Source organism: Corvus hawaiiensis, chromosome 2 (assembly GCF_020740725.1).
Source record: "Corvus hawaiiensis isolate bCorHaw1 chromosome 2, bCorHaw1.pri.cur, whole genome shotgun sequence".
In the NCBI taxonomy this organism is placed as follows: domain Eukaryota; kingdom Metazoa; phylum Chordata; class Aves; order Passeriformes; family Corvidae; genus Corvus; species Corvus hawaiiensis.
Window position 1 is genome coordinate 44,761,193 of NC_063214.1, and position 19,921 is coordinate 44,781,113.

Genomic DNA, 19,921 nt, shown 5'->3' on the forward strand with positions numbered 1-19,921 from the left:
CATTAAGGTTGGAAAAGACCCTTAATATCATTGAGTAAAATGTCAAAGATTTTGATTAAGAATATCGTATTATCAAAGCGAGCTATTTTGAGTTATCATTCAAGTCAGTGTAATTTTTCCTACCACCTTCAGTAAACAAAGGACTCTATTCTTAGATGGACATGTTGTTCTTATCCTTTGTAATGCAAATGCAGATTACTTCTGTTGGTATTTGCCAGTCAAATAAATACAGTAACTTTACAGTATTTTACTTCTAATTTTGTTTCCAGTCTCTCAAGATAATACGAAAAATAAGTATATTGATTCTGGCTTTTAATTTCTTTTGAAGTTTAATTTGCAGATTTTTATCTTAAAGTCAGTACAGTTTATGAAAATAATCTAGATTTGCTTTAGGATCTGCTTGAAAATTATTTTGGTATTGCACAATATTTTTAGATGGAAAATTACCTGAACTGTATTAAGTCGCTCTTTAAAAATCTTAGAGTAGAAGTGATAAAACAACCAAATGTATATTTTTTTCACATTCCAAAAATTATAAGATGGTGTAGTCTTACTGCTGTCATCATCAAGATTTTATGTATTTCTTTAAAAACTCCATTTATAATTGTCTTAAGGCTTAATTAAGACAATTTCAGGTTTTCTTAATCTCTAGAATCTTTCTCTTGGAAGAGCTCCTGTGGGCAGCTTTGAATTGTAGGGCAGACCTTAAGTGTGTAGCTTCTTGCAGCGACCCTGGACTGCCTCCAAAGCCCTGTCTGAAAATCTCCAATTAAACAAGAGAACCTTTTAGGCTGGAAGAAATTTCTGATTTATTTTCTAGCTTCTGTTGTACTTTTGCAAATTTCTGCATGACTTGCAAATGACCGTTTAGCTCAGTCAGAGCATGGTGTAATAATGCCAGGGTAATGGGTTTGATCCCTGTAGGGACAATTCACTTAAGAGTTGGACTTGCTGATCCTTGTGAGTCCCTTCCAACCCCAAATCTGTGACTTACAGAACTTGAGTGTATGATAAGGCTTTACGTGTTTTTATAGTGCAGTGTAGCAGATTCCAATGAAAATTGGAATTCATTGAGGTAAAATCTTACGTTAATTTATTAGTTAGCATTTATCTGTGGAAACACACAAGAATTTTTATAAATACTATTTAAAAGGCAACTTACATATTACAAGAAAGTAGGAGGTGTGATACAGGTTTAAATCTCTCATTTGGCCAGCTCTTTATGTTATTTCCAGCAGAGTCCTACTCATTTTAGAGTAACCTTGAAGAACGTTCTGGTAAACCAAGGGGTGATGAATCTCGAAGTGCTTATGCTGATCAGCCATAGAGACTGTTTGATTTGGATATTTTTTTTATTCCTATATTAATTTGAAATAAATGGAATAAATCCAATAAATGCAATAACTGGTCACATAATCAAAAGCTCATATCTTGTGTTAGAGGGGACCCACAAGCACCATCAAATCCAACTCACTGCTCGTCACAGGACTACCTAAAACTAAACAATGTGACTTAGGTATGTTGTCCAGATGGACCTTAACCTCTGACTGGCTTGGTGCTGTGACAAAGTCTATTCCAGCTTTGTGATCACTGAATTTTACTAAGATCCTGGTCTTCAGATTTTATACTGTGTGCAGTTTTGTCTTAAAATTATGGTTTGGGGAATAAAATAAAAGAAAAACAAACATTGTTAAATTTTAGGGTTTCAAATCGAGTGATATGAAAGCTTGGAGACAACACTGGAATCATCAACTTTACAAAGCTCTGGAGCATCAGTATCAAATGGGCTTAGAAGCACTCAATGAGAATTTACCAGAGATAATTATTGATCTAACATTCAAGTAAGATTTTTTTTTTTTTTTTTTTTTGGCCTTAAAAGAAAATATTCAGGTGCAGATTACATTAAAATATTAGTTTTTCTGTTATTTGTTTCACTTTTTAGGCAAGGCCGGTTGCAATTCAGGCCTCCTTTTGAAGAAGTACGAGCTAGATATTACAGAGAAATGAAGAGATTCATCTCCATTCCAAATCAGTTTAGGGGAGTAAGTGAAGCAGAAGATGAGTCTATATTCACTGTTATGACCGAAAGAAATGCAAATGGGTTTCTGACTGCTTTCAGTAAAGCAGAGGATTTGTTCAGAAGGCTGACAGATGTTTCTAATCAATTCAAGGTATTTTCAATATTGGACTGACTCATGCCTTTTTTCCCTCAGATTTGTATCATTTTATGCTTTGGACATTCTAGAAGTAGCTGAGCAGTGACATTTGTGTATTGTTGTCTGTTTCTTCAAGGCAGATAAGCAAAAGCTTAGCAAGTCCATCCATGTTAAGCCAACCGCTTAAGCACATGCCTGACTTGAACTATCTATAGTTCCTTTTGAAAGCTCTGTATAATAGCTGACTTTTCAGTCTTCATGTTTTGATTCTCCTTAAATGTGTGAATCTGTCAAACCATTTTTACCTCCTGATTTTTCCACTAAGAAAATCTACAGATAATTGAAGGAGAACAAAGCTTAAAGAGAATGTAACTTGAAAATATTATGAAAATATTTTAATGTTATTGAGAAATGGTTTTTTATTCTGGAAACTATTTCTTTCCCATGAAATAAAAAATAATGTTGGAAAGGAATGGATCGTAATTGGCCAAGTAGATATGGAACCTTTGGTGAAGACACATCTTTCTAGCAAACAGGATTGGGAAAAAAACTTCAAGGCATTAAAAGTGAGAGGGAAAGAAGCAGAACGTCTTCCAAGGTATAGTGTAATTCTGTTCTCTTGTTTGAATAATGTATTCTATCAGGTATTTTAAAGGTAATAGTAAAATAGAGATTTTCTGTTTATATGAAGATATAGATGGAATTTCAAGTGTTTTTAAAATGTTGACTGACTTCTTAAATGTTTAGATATTAATTTTTCATTTTTATTTTTAGATACTTGCTCTCTTTTATCTGTGCCACCTTCTCTGAAAACTTTTAATTACTTCCTGTGATCTAATGGGAAACTTCTTCAAAATTCAGGGCTGATTTTGAAATACTACAAAACATAATATTTTAACAAATCTTTTAGCTAAGTCCTGTACATGTGAAATATATATGGCAGTTAAGAACAGACATTGTAAATATTTGTCATGAAATAATTCCTGTATTGAAACATTTGATTACCTCTTATAGTTTAAAATATGCTAATGTAGGCTTTTATTCTTACATATATTCACATGAATTTATTGTACTATATGGTTAGAGCTCTCAAGTAAAACTGGTAGGAATCACGTTCAGAACAAGGAAAAAGACGTGGGATTTCATGCTGGAGAATGGACTGGTAGAACTTGCCGGCTAGTGATACTCTGAGTAGTAAAGATTTCCATGAGTTCATGGACAGACTGAAATGAATAGAAGAGAAACTGGCTGATGTGCCTTACAGCCAGAAACAACATGTTGCTAAAAAATCCATGAGTTGAAAATATTGGTGTTGAGGGAGAATACTCAGGAAGATCTCAAATAAGGTAGACCGTTTTCTTAGTGTTCTTTAGGCAACTACTTATGGTCACTGATATGTTAGGTATGGGCCCTTGAAATGACTCTCTTTGGCTTTTCTTCTGTTCTTATTACTATTGAAGGTTCAGTTAGTAAACTCCTATGGAAATTAGAGAATTAAAGGCATGAGTATACAAACAATGAAAGTATTTTTCTTTTGAGTATGGTAATAGCCTTTCAGAATTTTATGGCACTGGTTATATAAAATCTAGCCATTTTCCACCTATTTGGAGAAGCAGAGCATTGGACCTCAGTCCTCATAAAACTGAAAGTATATATGCATAATTGTTATAAATATTTCAATACTATGTGTAATTTTCCCAATAAGCTATGACTTTTATTTGTAGAATTATAAAGGAAATTTTTCATTAAGCTACAAAGGGTAAACTACAGATGTTCATAGATCTTAGAGATACTGACATGAAAGTATGCTACTGAATGACTGAATGTTTGCTGTCTTTTAATCTCTTTTTTTGAAGCACGATCAGAATAGATTGTTTAACTGTTAATTGCAACCCTGTGAAAACTGTAATTGATGATTTCATCCAGAAGTTGTACGACATTCTGGTTGTTTCTTTGAGAAAATCTATTCAAGGTAAATAACTTCAATGAATAGTATTTTGTTTGTTTCTGTTGCACTTGGGCACATTTGTGTTAATGTAAATACTCTTTTAAAGAAACATTGTGCTTTCGGGCACAGTGAACTGCAGAAATCACAATGCAGAGAAAGTAATCTGTTACAGCTGTGTATTCCACAATATTACTTTTTCACTACAGATGTAACCTAGGACCCTTTGATGTCCATTGTGTATCTTTCCTGTTCTCTTGTTTTTGCCGCTTCTGTTCCAGGTGTAAAAGAATACACATGAACATTATTTTGCATGTTTCCTTTATCTGGAAGAAAATTCTGTTGCTTCCAGGAGGAAAATTTATTTGATGTTTGAGGGAGGAAAACTTCCTAGGTGTTTGAGAAGGCATCATAAAATGTTGTAATAAAAAATTCTATTAGATTTTCCTTTTACAAATTGAAATACTTCATGCAGAGTCTAAAATAATCTAGACTTACTCCATAGAATTGCTTGTCGCTTAGATTGTCAAAACTGTTAAAACTGTGTTGAAGAATGCAAAACATTTCCTTATTTTGGATGGTCGATCTATATCTGGAACAGTAGGACAAAGCGGAATAAAGTGTACATGATGAGAAATAACAGTGCTTTGTGCTTTAAATCTAATGATTTAGAAACAGGAAACATAGAACAGGGATTGTGCAGAAAGTGAATTATTTCCATAGCCTGAAAGGTGAATCTTTCCTGGAAGATTTCCTGGAGCTATACAGCTCCTTTCCCGGTGTCAGAAAAGATTTACCTTGGTAGGTAAAAACAACATTATAGCTTATTCAGGCATTTGTTTGTGAGACTTTTCAATATGTAAAGCAAGGTGGCTTTAGTTGTTAGCTTCTTTAAAAGAGCCAAACCAAAACAAACAGAAACAAACCCCAAAGAACCCAAAACCTATTTTAACATCTGTTTTTCTGTTTACCTAAAAAAAAAGAACTATATAGCTTTTGAAAGTATATAAATATGTATATAATACATAAATAAATGTATTTATGTTTAATGTTCAGAAGGGACTCTGATACTTATGGTTTAAATCATACACTGAATGCAGTGGATCACATTTGAAAAGCTGTGTGTAAACACAAATCTGCAATTTTTGTTCGGGTAGTAGACAAGATTGGCGTCTGCAATTTGTTAAGCAAGTACTTTGCATACTTATGAATAATGTTGTATCATTGTGCATTTGTCTGATTTGGATGTTTAAAACTACAAATATTTTCTCCATGGTGACTTTGTTTTCCATCTTTGTGTAGCTCATCTGTGTGATGTTTCTACATTTCTCACCGATGCCATGGAAACACTAGTGATTAGGCCCCAGACTGTAGAGGAAATGGCAGAAGACAATTTAAAATATTTAAGCCTAAATGAACGAAAAGAAGGGGTAAGATACTATTTTATTCTGTCCAGAAAAAGAGCTATAAAACTAATTACTTTCTAGTATGGAAACTTACATTTAATAATAACTAATAAAGATCATCCAGAGGTCATACAGGGTCAGGGCAGTAGTCCATGTAGCACAGTAACTTGTGTCCAGCAGTGGAGTGATTTACCTAGGTGAAAATACAAAACCAGGGTACCGTATTTGATACTTTTTACTTCTAATCTTCAACCAGAACCTTGTTGAGTTTTATGTGGTTCTTGAGTATATAGTAACACTTCGTGGATTTCTTTTCCACAGCCTTCCCTCGTCTTCTCTTGAGAGCAAATACATGTTTGATATCCAAAATACACTCTAGTAAAGTGTAGATCAATTAACCATTACATGAAGGACCCCTCTTTTCATTTTTTTTCCAACTGCCTCCTGTTGCCATTTATGTCTTAAACTGGGAGAGATATGGACCAAACAGTTCCTGTTCTCCTTTTCATGGCACATGACTGTAGTCTTCTTTGTTGTGTCTAGTATCAGCCATCTCTGTTCTAGACTGAAGAGTGTTAGTTAATATAATCTTTTCTTATGCATAAACTCACTCAACTTTGATCATCCTTGTTGCCTTTTGATAAGTCTTTTCTTTCTATTTCATTTTTCTGTGTGACCAACAGATTTTTCTCAATTTTTAAGATCTGAATAAACCATGGATTTACATGATGGAATAGTAATATTATTTCTTATTATCTTTTTGATCTCTGTGACTCAGAACATTTGATTTGCTTCCTGCTTCTTAGATTAAGCTCACATTTTGGTAAAATTAGCTGTCATAAGCCCAAGATACCAAGTCTGAGGTGCAGTTTTTATCTTAGGACTCAGCTTGTACATGTGAAATTTATTTTTTCACATTTTTGTCACTTCATGGTTATCTACTTGAATTTTACTTGTCACCAGTATCATTAGTCATTATTTCTTCTCCATTCATTCTGTAGTTTTTTACAGGTGAAGTGTTTTAATGCCTGAAATAACATAGTATCATCAGTAAACTTTATCATCTCACAGGCTGGTCTCCTTTTCCAATTCTTTTATAAGCACTTTGAGCAGTCCAGAACAGATATCTACAGAACTCCATGAGTGATATTTTTTGATTGCAGGAACTAGCCATTTCCTCCTAATACTGTTTCCTGTCTTTTACCCAATTAATTATCTGTGCAAAGACCTTTGTTCTTATGTCAAGGTTACCAGTTTTCCTTAAATGCCTTGGATGAGAGTTTGTGTTAAAAGCCTTTTGGAAACTCAACTGGAATATATGGTTTAACTTTCCTTCATCTGTACCCGTACCAATGCCTTTAAAGAGCTCTGGTTCTACAAGATTGTGGAGTTCTACAAAACCCATATTAGCTCTTCTCCACTGGACAAGATTTATCCTTTGAAGGATTCAGTTCTAAATGAGTGCATCTGAGTTTAGGTGTTTATGTGCAGGTGTCTGCAGTGCATGTGCTGTTAATAGACTCGGCAGAAGTCTGGTCCAGGTGCCCGAAAGTGCAGTTCTAGAGTTAATCGAGATGCATTTCCAACGTCCTCACAAGGCTGGCAGATGTAACAGATAAGTTCTGGAGGCCTTTACCTTCCTGTAGTTGCAGCTGCAGGGCATGCAAGTGCCACAGGACATCTTGGATGGCCCGATACATGTATTTGGGAGGAACTGAATCAAGTCCCAGTGGTATAATCAGCTGCAGCCTGGAGCAATCCTTGTTACCCTGGTGTAGGCACCTTGTGGCTCATCCTCCTGAGCTGATTTCTTAGCTCTGCTGAGAGCTCAGTGCAGTTATTGATGCATAGGTGTCTACTGTTTGAGGGATGTCCTGCATATCACAGAGCTCTATACAAGGCTCAAGGTAGGTAAGACACAGGATGTATAGGAAGCCCCATAACTTTCGGGGCTGTAGATGTAAGGCAGATGGGATAGAGTAGAGGATCTCAAGTAGTGCTGGAAACCTCTGTCATTAAATAATTGAGACCTTGGTTTCAGTGGAGTTTTAGATGTCTGCTTAACAAGTCCACATACAGACAGCTAATTTTAGCTTTGTCTTGCATACAGGTTATCTGCTTGGCCCTTTACTCAGTACATTTTGTAGGAACTCTGGGAGAATTATTGGATGTTGAAGAGAATTACTTTGTAGTACTGTTGCCTGTTATCTCTTTTTTATTTTTAAAGGAAAGCACACATAACAGGAAATTTTGGTAAATGTATAAAACTGTATGTGTTTATCTCAGATGATTCTTCTGACTTACATAGTTTAAAAGGGTTGGTTTGGTTTTTCTTTTGAATTCTGTTGTCTCTTAGTATGTGGGGAAAAAAAGATGGGTTTTTTTGCTCTGCATAAACAGGTGACAAAAACTGGTGCTCTTTCAGATAATTTCTAATTATTTGGATTGTCTCTGTTCCTTCTTTTTTTTTTAATATACCATATTTTTTGTGGATTACCCTGATATGCAGCTAAGCACTACACACCTGCTGGGTCACTTTCTCATTCACTCAGAGCCTCCCCCACCCCTAATGAGACAGGAGAAAAGGAAAGGAAGAGTAGAAATGAGACACCTCATGGATAGAAATCAAAATAGTTCAACAAATGAAGAAAGAGAGAAAGAAGTAAAAGAAAGACATAAATAAGGCAAGGCAAGGAAAGGAAAGGAAAGGAAATGAACAGAAAGGAGGCAGTATTACATGGCATGGAATATCTCTGCCTGGCTGTATCTCATGGGTTGAGATAAAGACAGTTTAAGAAGTAAAGCAAAAGCCGCACAAAATCAAAGCAAACAAGGAATTATTTCACTGCTTGCCATGGGCAGGCAGGTGTTCAGCCATTCATCTCCAGGAGAGCAGGGCTCCATCATGCATAATGGTGACCTGGGGAGACAAACAGCACTCTGAACGCTCCCTTCCTCCTTCTTCCCCCGCTTTCTCTGTTGAGCATGATGCCATATGGTGTGAAATGTCCCTGTGATCAGCGGGGGTCAGCTGTCCTGGCTGTGTCCCCTCCCAACCCCTTGTGCACCCTCAGTCTCCTCATTGGTGGGGTGGGGTATGGAGCAGCAAAGGCCTTAGCTCTGTGTAAGCTCTGCTCAGCAGTGACTAAAACATCCCTGTGCTATCTATGTCATTTTCATGACAAGTCCAAAGCACAACCCCGTACCAGCTACTAAGAAAAAAATTAACTGCATCCCAGTCAAAGCCAGGAAACATACACACAGATTTATTGAGTTGTGTTGCTCTGCTGCTGTTCTCCAATTGGATTGAGTTGATCTCGGCAATATGTAAGGTGTCACTTACCTCTTTCATAGTTAACATTCACTTCTGTATATCTTATGTTAGGATCAAGATATAGAATTTCTCTAAATACCTCAGATACTATTTTTTCAAAAGTTTAGATGTTATTCTATAAGCAGTATTAAAAAAGCAGCTGTATATCAGCTTATTATCGGTGCATACACAATTGGTGATTCATATGTATTTGCTTTAGATAAACACGATTTAGTGAGTTTTTGCATGCACACTTACTTTTGATCTTTCTGATTTTAGATGTTTCTCCTGTTTCAAGAAGCTGAAGATAAAAACAAACTTCTGCGAACTGTGGCTGGTGCAGGTTTGGACAGTATCGGTAACCTAAGAGCTACGTGGGATAAATTTGACTTAATGATGGAAAGCCACCAGCTTATGATTGCTGAACAGGTAGCGATGAAAGCTTAAAATTTTGCCTGAGAATGTTGAAATTATTTTGAATATGTCTGGAACAATACTTTTTTCTTAGATTACATCTATAAATGTTGTCAGTTCAGTGTTAACACAGGCATTATTGAGTTGAGGATGAGCCATCTGAGGAAAAATACTTAGACTCTTAAGCAGTAACTGTTAACTCTGAAGCAGTAACTAGGGGAAACTTTGTTGAACTGATGCTGAAATGAATGTTGTATTGTTGTACTTCTGTCTCAAAACAACTTTCTGGTGACAAATGGCTTAATAAATGGTTAACAGAGGAAAAGAGGATAACAGTTCAAAGACTGCATTTTTATTACTTTATCATGTTTTTACTATTGAAGCTTTTTATTTTCTTTTCACTTAGCTTTGCTAACCTATGCACAGTCCTGTAATTCCAGTCCATAGGCAAATTACTGAACTTGTTTGAAGTTCTACTGAAGATAGCAGTTTGCCATACAAATTCAGCAATCTTTCTATGTGCTATAAGAGGCAATCTAAGTAGGTAGCATAGGCTGAATAAATAGGTCTCAAGTACTACTCAAGTGCTAGCATAATAAAAAAAAAGTAGTGCCCCCTTTAAAAGAAAAACAAAACAAGGAGAATAAAGTTGAACTATTTTGAACTATTTCTTTGGGCGTTACGCAAGAAGTTTTTTGAGTTTGATTTTTGATCAAATTGTAGTAATCAAGTTTTGAAGATGATGTTTTGATTTTGATCACAGTTGTAGGTACAAACCATTGAAAGAATGTAATTTTGCCTATTGCTTTGCAGATGGAAATGATGAGAGGAAATGTGCTTTCACGTATCAACATATATCTTCAAGACCTGGAAAAATTTAAAGCTCGCTGGGATCAGCTAAAGCCAAGTGATGATGTCATTGAAACAGGTGATCAGGATGTACTCGAGAAAAGTGCTCAGATGATAAAGGAAAAAAAAAAAGAATTCGATGAACTTAAAACAGTGAAAGAAAAACTCATGTATGTATGTTTATTTCCCTGTATATCTTATTCATTAATATATTGATCTTTTGTAGCAATAGTATCTCAGAAAATGTTCACCAATTTTTATCACAACAGATAATATAAGTAATATCATTTGTGTTACATGTTTTTCATTAGCTTTTCTGGGTCCTTTTTGTTGATTTTTACCTAACATGAATTTCTTAAGCTAAGGTTTTCTAGATGTTTTTTTGGATAAATAATTTGAGAAGTCTCTTAAGGTCTTGCAAAAGGAAGTTTGTACACTAAAGGCTTGATTCTGACTTTTGAAATTCTCACTAAGAGGAGGTTTGGGATATTGGTCCAAAAAGAACCTCAATCCTCTTGTAACTTAAGCGGGCAGGAGCTCACCTCTCCCACCAGTAAGTGTCCTTGCTCATTATTGCAGATTTTGAGAGGATGAAGTTTTCTATTTAACTTCTTACCTTGGCATGTAAATGATGGTAAATAAAATCAGCATATTCTTTTAACCTAGCAGGAAGAAACAATCAATTCAAAATTATTCTCTTTTCGGTTTTGATTTTGAGGGTACCAATTAATTCACTTTTCTCATAAATAGGAAATAAATGAAAGTTTATGGGAAATAAATGTGAATGTGGGAGAAGATTCTTGTGTAGAAGAGTTATGTCTCATATTTCTTTATTATTTCTATTCAAAAAGGAGATTATAAGGAAATTGCAGTTGGCAGCAATATTCTTTAATAAAGACAATGACTTTTTTTAAAAAAATATGATGATTTCTTTATGGTACCATTTCTTAAACTGTAAAAATACAGTGGAATAATGTAATGCATAATGCAGTGATCTTTTTATGCAGTGAAGAATGCCGTCATTTTAAATTGGAAGAGCCTGACTTATCACTGTCAGAAGCTGTAAGCCAAGATATTCAGAGTTGTGCAGAAGTATGGGCATTGTATGAAGAGTTTTATCAAGGTGTTCAGGAAAAAGCCAAGGAAGACTGGATTACTTTTAGGTAACATTTTGTTACTTTATTTTTAGTGGACATACAGTTGTGGTAGTAGTACTGTGTTGTTATGACCTTCTCGTTTGATTTTCATGCAGAAGTAAAATATACCTATTTGAAGAATTTTTGTTTAACTGGCATGACAAACTGAGGAAGATGGAAGAACATACTGTAATGACAGTAAAGCTGCAAAAAGAAGTGGACAAATACAAAGTAAGATGCCAATTACCATAGAAGTGTTCAAGGCCAGGTTGGGTGGGGTTTTGAGCCACCTGGTCTAGGGGAAGGTGTCCCTGCCCACAGCAGGGAGATTAGAACCAGGTGATCTTTAAGGTCATTTTCTACCCAAATAACTGTGATTCTATGAATTTCAGCAAGGCCTGTGAAACAAAAAATGTTCTATACCTCATTGTTAATTTCTTACAATAAAATCAATTAAAATTCAACAAAATGTTTTCTGGTACTGTTTTGAACATTTCACTTACTTTTGAGAACCTTTAGTTCTCTACAGTAAACAGAATGGTCATTACAGCTTACATAGACACAGATTTATAAATGAGTTGTCTTCAGAATCCTACTCCTAAACTTTAAATTCAGGAACTGGAAAAACTGTACCTCAGTTTAAGAACTTAAATTTTATTTTTGTTTGAGTAGCATGTCACTCCAAAATCAAAGAGATGCAATTTTCATAATGACTAGATGGGTTTACATGTGCCTTTTTTCTGCAGATGATAATTCCACTCCTAAAATACGTAAGAGGAGAACAGCTTTCTCCAGATCATTGGTTGGATCTCTTCCGTCTTCTGGGTCTTCCCCGAGGCACTACTCTTGAGGGTTTGCTATTTGGAGATCTATTAAAAGTGACAGATGCCATTATAGAAAAAGCAGTGGAACTTAAGGTATGAATAATTTTAAACACAGGATCTATAGTTTTTTTATGGTTTATTTTATGTGGTATATGTAGTTCCATATGCATATTTTTTTAATACTATAGAAGTAGAATTTGCATTATATTTTTGAATGGAGAGTTTATTGCAAGCTCTGTAGTTTCATATGAGATCTATTCTTGCCTTTAAATAGGATTTGAATTGTCGAGCTCAAGGTGAAATCACAATCAGAGAAGCATTGCGTGAGCTTGAACTCTGGGGAGTTGGAGCTGTCTTTGTGTTAACAGATTATGAAGACAGCCAAGGCAAGACTCTCAGGCTTATTAAAGACTGGAAGGACACAGTCAACCAAGTTGGAGATCATCGCTGTCTTCTACAGTCTCTTAAGGACTCTCCATATTACAAAGGTTTTGAAGATAAAGTGTCCGTCTGGGAAAAAAAGCTAGCTAACTTGGATGAATACCTGCAGAATTTAAACCAAATTCAAAGGAAATGGGTCTATTTGGAACCAATATTTGGTCGTGGAGCTCTACCCAAAGAACAAGCTCGTTTTAACAGAGTTGATGAAAACTTCAGGTTAGTGTTACGGAATGCGACTTACCTTTTGTAGTGTCTTTGGCATGTAGTCTAGAACATTCTTCGTGGTGAAAATATATGGAACAATTGGAATATGTATGGAGAAGAAGGTCAGCGACAGGAATTCAGAAGATACACATGTATGATGGTGACATGTATCTGAATAAAGGTGGTAGTGTTTTCATTTAATGGAGTACATGTGAAGAAGGGAATCATGTGAAACATCAAAGGTTGTGAGCAAGGCAGGCAAACACAAGGTTAGTCTTAGCAGAAGTAGAGGTGATGTAATTATTTTTTCAAGAATCATGCTGGAGACCATCAGAAAGTACACACAGACTTTTGGGAGAAACAGATGGTTTATTTTTTCCAAACAAGTCATAAGATAAAAAGGGAGTAGGTTTTAGAAATATGGAAAGATACGTACCATTATCTGTCTTGGCATGAGTTGAAATGACTTAAAAGGAAATAGAAGTCAAGAACTGAATTTTCTTGGTTCTGGGTAGAGAAATTTTAGCAAGAAACCATTGCTCTTAAATTATATTGGAGAGACATTGAGGTAAATTCTGAAATGTTTCATCATTAGTACTGAAACCTGGAAGTAATATATCAGCTGTTTATATTACTTGCCTGTGTGTTAATTTCTATTTACTTAATTTTATAGATACTATATTTAAATTAAAATTATAATGGATTTATGAATTCTTTTATTTTCTGTCAAGATCCATTATGTCAGATATTAAGAGTGACAATAGGATAACATCACTGAATGCCCGGGCCGGAATAAAAAATACCTTAACTACCATACTTGACCAGCTTCAGAGATGTCAGAAATCTTTGAATGAGTTTTTGGAGGTACAGTAAACATCAATACAATTTTTTATAAAGAAAGTCAGTAAGCTTGAGTTTAAATCAACAAAATTGATTTATTCTGTTTTTATATAGGAAAAACGCTCAGCATTTCCACGATTCTATTTTATTGGAGATGATGACTTATTAGAGATTTTAGGACAGTCCATGAATCCTCTGGTTATCCAGTCTCATCTTAAGAAACTTTTTGCTGGTAATGCATTAATCTTTATTTGTGAAATATACTTATTTAGAAATAAGCTTCTTCAAAGCTAAATAATATGTTTCAGTTCCTCTCTTTCCATGACTAGAAACTTAATAATTAATGTTTAACTTTGAGAATATATAACTTTATCTATGTTTTCTGATTAATAGGCATTAATAGTGTGAGCTTTGATGAAGAATTTAAGTACATAGTTGCCATGAAGTCTGTAGAAGGAGAAACCGTGCCACTTAGAAATAAAGTTCTTCTGTCAAATGATGTGGAGGTAAGAAAATCACATCCTAGTCTAGATCAAACATCTTAGAGAAGTTAATTTGTAATGTAATTTTTGAGTTTTTTCATCTCTTTGTCAGGTGTGGCTAAACAGTTTGGCTTCAGAGATGAAGGAAACCCTGAAAAAAATGTTAATTGATTGTGTTGATGCTGGAAAAAAATCACAAGGTTCAATTGATCCATCGCTCTTTCCTTCCCAGGTAGTAGTTGATCCAGTAATGCTTCTGTGTAGTCTTAGAATTACCGAATGAGTTATTTTTTTTAATTCTGTAAAGAACTATACATTTAGATTATGAAGAAAATAGGCCCAGTCAAATCCATTTTACTCATTTATCATATAGAGAAATTCTTAGAAATATGTGCTATTATAAATTTCTTTGTAAACATTTGAAATATTCAAGTCTTTTACATGGCAATCTGACATATCATTTAATGAAAAAGACTTGCTGTATTAGATTACATTACAAGTTTTGGCAAAATTTTGTCAGATTTTAAGATGGCTTTATTTGTTATTTATTTTTTAAGAGCATAGCAAATATTTTTTGTTTAAAAATTTTACAATAAATAAAAATATACAAATTATAGAAATTATAATTATAGAATGCATAAATTATACAAATAATAAAAATGATACAATAAAATTATACAATAAAATACTTAAACTATCAGACATAATAAGCAATTGCAAATTAATTGGTAAACTGCTTAGTTTTTATATGTGTTCTGTATTTATGAAGTATTATTTGAACTTTCTCTTCCAAAGATCCTTTCCTTGGCAGAACAAATTCTGTTCACTGAAGATGTTGAAAGTGCTATCAAAAACCATAATCTGCAACAATTAGAATTAGAACTCATGGCTAAACTGGACCATTATACTAACATTGGTAGTGGCATAGAAGATACTGGGAGTACAGGTATAAAAATTACAATTAATATACAATTCTTTATTATGACTGCAGTTATGTAGTATTTTACATTGTTTATTTAAACAGGAAATTATATAAATCTGTCTCAATTTGATTTCATAAAGCTGAGTTACATAAAAACACTCACCTACTACAGCCAAGATTAAAATCTTTAATATTTCAGAGTAAGCAAAAGGATTTTTATTTAGATTAGAAATTATCTTGGAGAATTTACGTATTTGGAGGCCTCTCTTCTTAATTTTCTCATAAGTTTCCATCTTTTAGCTTATGTATCTGCTGTTTCACAGGAAGTGGCCAAACAGCAGTTGAGGTACATTATGTCAAGCCAGTATATTCCATACAATTGTGCAGGTGATTCTCTTTTTCTGTGTTCGAGGTTCACATCTGCCTTTGAACTAATAATTCCTGAGTACCTTTGAGGCAAAATAAGCTTGTTATTCTCGAGGCATGATTGTTCTGAATCTTACATAGTCCGAATGGGTTAGCATAATTATGCCTCTGAGTGCTTTTTCCTCTCTTTTGACCAGAGGCTTTGAGTGACTACTTCAGATGTAAAATTCTACACTGTAGGTTAGGTGAGATGGCTTTTACCTTAGGTGTAAAAAGACTCAATTTGACATATGGTTTATAGTCTTCCACCACATTTGTATAGCTGCTTACTACATTAGATTCTAGTTTACAATTTGTGAACTGTAAACATCTGATACGTTAGTTAGAAGTAGCATTCATGTCACCTACCTCAAGAAGTCTGTAAGTGTGGTTCTTTATCTGAGCTCCCTTTCTGTGCTCTTTCTATGGCTGTTTGAAAAATTTCATCAGTTACAGAGGAGTCTTCCTTTCATCTATTGTATAATACATTTTGTTAACTTTTTAGTTTGGATAGTAAGTGTGATTTTGAAGTGAGTTGCCTGATTATTCCCACTTACTGTGCTTTAATTACCATCATGGAATGGCATAGAAGCACACAGACTGGATTTCTTTCAAATGAAACTAAATTAAACAATATGCTCTAAGAGTACACTTAAAGCACCCAGTCTGTTAATGAGCATTCAGTCCACATCAACATAATTATTCTGAGTAAAATCTCCAGAGTGCATGTAGTGTGGTTTTCAGATGCTCAACAGATCCCTCAGAAGGTTGGGCCACACTGATTGCTGAAGTGGACATGGCTTTTAACACTCTCAGCGTAAATTGCTTTGCAGAAAAGCCTCTCCCTCTCCTTTTTCCTCTCCCTCTCTCCCTCTCTCGCCCCCTCCCCCCCCATGTAGAGGCAGACAAAATCACTTCAAAATGACTGAAGTTACATGATTTACACTGTCTGTCAGGATCTTATTTTATGCTGCTTGCTTTAGAAAATAAGAGTCTTCATATAATTGAAACAAGGTCTAAATAATAGAAAGCAGCACAATGAACTTGTGAATGGGTAATGTGTGTCTTCCTTACTACACTGGTGTGATTTTTTTCTTTTGGTGTGATTTTTTGCAGAATCTGGAATCCTCGAGCTCAAGCTTAAAGCTCTGATTCTTGATATCATTCATAACATTGATGTGGTGAAGCAGCTGAATCAAGCTGAGGTTCACAGTGTTGAAGACTGGGCTTGGAAGAAGCAGCTGAGATTTTATATGAACAACCAAAAATGTTATGTTCAGATGGTAGATGCTGAACTCCAATATACTTACGAATATCAGGTGTGGTATTTTTACCTAGTGGCTTTTATATATGAGTCAAACACTTTCTCATTTCATACGTGCTGCTGATTGTCTCCCAACTGTTGCCATTATTCTAAACTTTGCTATGTCCTTAACATGCTATTTCATAGATAATATTAAAAGATAGGGTAATAGTTTTCATTCCTGATGCTGATGGGGTAGATGTAAGTTGTATCAAAGTAGCTGTATTATCATATAACTATTTTCTAATATGCGTGCTTTTATATATCCAAGTGCAGTTTCATCTGTAGTTGTGAAAAAATTTGAACAATACATTGGCATTTGATATAAAACAAGGAAAGCTTTGTAAACAAATTCATATACTTAATGAGACAGAAATTTTGGCTGTTGCTTTATATTGTTAAATTAATTACTTACGAATAAAATCAATGAAATTACATTGCCAGTATTTTCTGTCTACCAATCAATATAATTTGTTTTGTTTCTGCAGGGGATTTCCCCAAAACTTGTTTATACACCTTTGACAGATAAGTGTTACCTAACTCTTACTCAGGCCATGAAGATGGGCCTTGGAGGAAATCCCTATGGTCCAGCTGGAACTGGGAAGACAGAATCAGTAAAGGCCTTGGGTGGACTTCTTGGAAGACAAGTATTAGTCTTTAATTGTGATGAGGTGAATATGGTTTTGTTTAATTTAGGAAATGGTTATCTATGCCCATACTTCATAAAGCAGTATTATATTCCAGAAGTAATATTAAAATTATAATATTAACTATTATTATATTATATAAATTGTTATTATGAGTAGTATTAGTATTATTAATATTATTTAAATTATTATGGAAATTATTCTGATAATTTGTCAGTTGCCATTTGAAATTTGTGGATATTTCCAAGGACCTGTTTTTTAGTGGATGGGAAGACATTCTTTTATATTTTCTTGTTACTTGAATTTTGACAACATTCTTTTTAATTTCAAGGGTATTGATGTGAAGTCAATGGGACGCATATTTGTGGGCTTAGTGAAGTGTGGTGCCTGGGGCTGTTTTGATGAATTCAATAGACTTGAGGAAGCTGTATTGTCTGCAGTATCCATGCAGGTTCAGACAATTCAACATGCACTGAAGAAACACAGTCCTGTGTGTGAGATGCTTGGCAAAAAGGTACAGCAAAACTTAATTATTCTGTTCACATAGGCCAAACTTAAAAAACTGTCTACTGTAACTAAACATAATCCACCCATCATTTCTCAATACTGTTTCATCTGACAATATATCCTTACAATGCACTTCTAATGCTAGGTTGAAATGGATCCTAATTCTGGAATTTTTATCACTCTGAATCCTGCCGGAAAAGGTTATGGAGGAAGACAGAAACTGCCTGATAATCTCAAACAACTTTTCAGACCAGTTGCTATGACTCATCCAGACAATGAACTCATTGCAGAAGTTATTTTGTATTCAGAAGGCTTTAAGGATGCTAAAATACTGGGTAGAAAATTAGTGGCTATTTTTAATCTAGCAAGGTAAGCTTTCCCCACCCCACCTCCCTGCTCCTTAGTAAACTTCCCTTTATAATTCTCTTCCCTTCTAGCTCTTAAATCTAAATGGTATACCATACAAATCTCTGTACAGATACCTTTAACTTTTAAAAATACTGCAATGTGTTGGGAGGTTGAGGTATGAAAACATCTTGAATTCAGTTATAATGTCAAGGGATCAAGGTGCTGCTCCCCTAGTATCTCACTAAATATAAATATGAGCATATGAATGTTTGCAAGCATTGTGTTGTATCTAGACTCTTGAAATTGTTGGAATGCAAGTGACTGTTTGGTTAAAAGTATGTGCACTAGAGAGTACAAAGATCAGAGGTTATAGTGAATGCTGTCAGAGTCAATAATAAATACATGTTGAATATAACCCCTCTGAAAATTCCAGAGTGTCACTGCTGTATTCCTGAGATGCATTTCAGATGACACTACAAATATGTGCCAGTTTCTCTTTTGACCAAACCTGTATTATAAGAGCGTTCATTCACCAACCCAAAATTTCAGATGCTGTCACCTAGAGCTTATTACCATGTTGTTGTTTATAAATTCAGGGAGCTTCTGACACCACAGCAGCACTATGACTGGGGTTTACGAGCACTGAAGACTGTTTTGAGAGGCTGTGGCAGTCTTCTTCATCAGCTGAAGAAAAGCGATGCAAAGCAAGAAGGTAAGATTGACCACACCAAACTTTGGATTCTTTAAGATCGTGTACAAATATAATTCACTCCAGCTTTCTTGTTCACTGGAGTTTTAAAAAGCCACGGCTTGTATCTGTAGGCAATTTAGAAAAGAGGAAAATATCCATGAGCCCACCTTCACTAGGAGACTACAAAAGATTCTTCGTATTCTAGATTTAGCTTTTATATGATGATAACACACGGATTACAGAACTTCATTTGGGAATAATTTAAAATGTTTCTCAAAGACTTGTTTTCACTTGGCTTAGGACAGGAAAGTTGATCCTCTGATGCTGTCATTCATTAAGTTATCAGACCATTTTGATTTTGTTTGAGTTTTGCAAAAATTGTCACATGGTACTAGATTCAGATTGGTAGACAAATATAAGGATAGGTAGGAAGGATGGAAAAGTATTGGACTAGACTGAGTCAATGTATTTTTTAAAGATTTTTTTAATTATTGTTGTTTAGGTGTTTAATGAGAGGGAATTAAAGAGTGTGGAATGGATGAGCATTTCACATCTTTAGGAGACAACTACTGCTTCCTGTTTGCTTAAACAGCATATATCTGAAAGTTTACAAATTTTGACATAATAAATGGTTTGCATCTGACCAGCACCATAACCACCTCATATCTGTGTAGAGTGCATTTGTGGGCATATATCATACTTACAGTAAGTATGCCTAACTGTGCCTAGCTTCCAAGTAGAATTCTTGAACTGGAATTCTGGAATCTATGCTCTGATTCTACTTTCAACATCTAAGCAGTGTTGGCTCAGGTTCTGATATATTCAAAGGAAAAAAACCCCAACAAACAGCTTAAATTGATCTGTTTTCTTTGTTTTTCTTTCCAGTTAATGAAAGTCGCATAGTGGTTCAAGCTTTGCAGCTGAACACCACATCAAAGCTCACATTTGCAGACTGCACACGTTTTGATGAGCTGGTTAAAGATGTATTTCCTGGCACTGATTCTAAAGATGTGGAATATGCTGAGTTAACTGCAGCTTTACAACAAGTCTTTGAAGAAGCAAACTTGGAAGTTATAAGCACACAGGTA

General features: G+C 34.7%; 1 protein-coding gene across 6 annotated transcripts in view; it reads left to right on the top strand.

Moving 5' to 3' along the window:
- The window catches only part of DYNC2H1 (dynein cytoplasmic 2 heavy chain 1), a 154,859-nt gene that overhangs the window by 11,717 nt on the left and 123,221 nt on the right, over window positions 1-19,921 (top strand). For all 6 annotated transcript variants that reach the window (XR_007201599.1, XM_048294660.1, XM_048294661.1 and 3 more), the window contains exons 16-37: window positions 1,702-1,841; window positions 1,943-2,171; window positions 2,627-2,754; window positions 4,013-4,128; window positions 5,404-5,531; window positions 9,100-9,249; window positions 10,048-10,253; window positions 11,091-11,246; window positions 11,336-11,450; window positions 11,966-12,136; window positions 12,318-12,700; window positions 13,420-13,552; window positions 13,643-13,760; window positions 13,922-14,034; window positions 14,123-14,242; window positions 14,806-14,956; window positions 16,454-16,656; window positions 17,129-17,311; window positions 17,619-17,801; window positions 17,940-18,163; window positions 18,739-18,854; window positions 19,719-19,918. Coding sequence is in view for 5 of the 6 variants with exons in the window: in XM_048294660.1 (XP_048150617.1) it covers window positions 1,702-1,841; window positions 1,943-2,171; window positions 2,627-2,754; window positions 4,013-4,128; window positions 5,404-5,531; window positions 9,100-9,249; window positions 10,048-10,253; window positions 11,091-11,246; window positions 11,336-11,450; window positions 11,966-12,136; window positions 12,318-12,700; window positions 13,420-13,552; window positions 13,643-13,760; window positions 13,922-14,034; window positions 14,123-14,242; window positions 14,806-14,956; window positions 16,454-16,656; window positions 17,129-17,311; window positions 17,619-17,801; window positions 17,940-18,163; window positions 18,739-18,854; window positions 19,719-19,918 (3,666 nt within the window). In the remaining variant the exon portion in view is untranslated. The remainder of the gene's footprint in view (window positions 1-1,701; window positions 1,842-1,942; window positions 2,172-2,626; window positions 2,755-4,012; window positions 4,129-5,403; window positions 5,532-9,099; window positions 9,250-10,047; window positions 10,254-11,090; window positions 11,247-11,335; window positions 11,451-11,965; window positions 12,137-12,317; window positions 12,701-13,419; window positions 13,553-13,642; window positions 13,761-13,921; window positions 14,035-14,122; window positions 14,243-14,805; window positions 14,957-16,453; window positions 16,657-17,128; window positions 17,312-17,618; window positions 17,802-17,939; window positions 18,164-18,738; window positions 18,855-19,718; window positions 19,919-19,921) is intronic.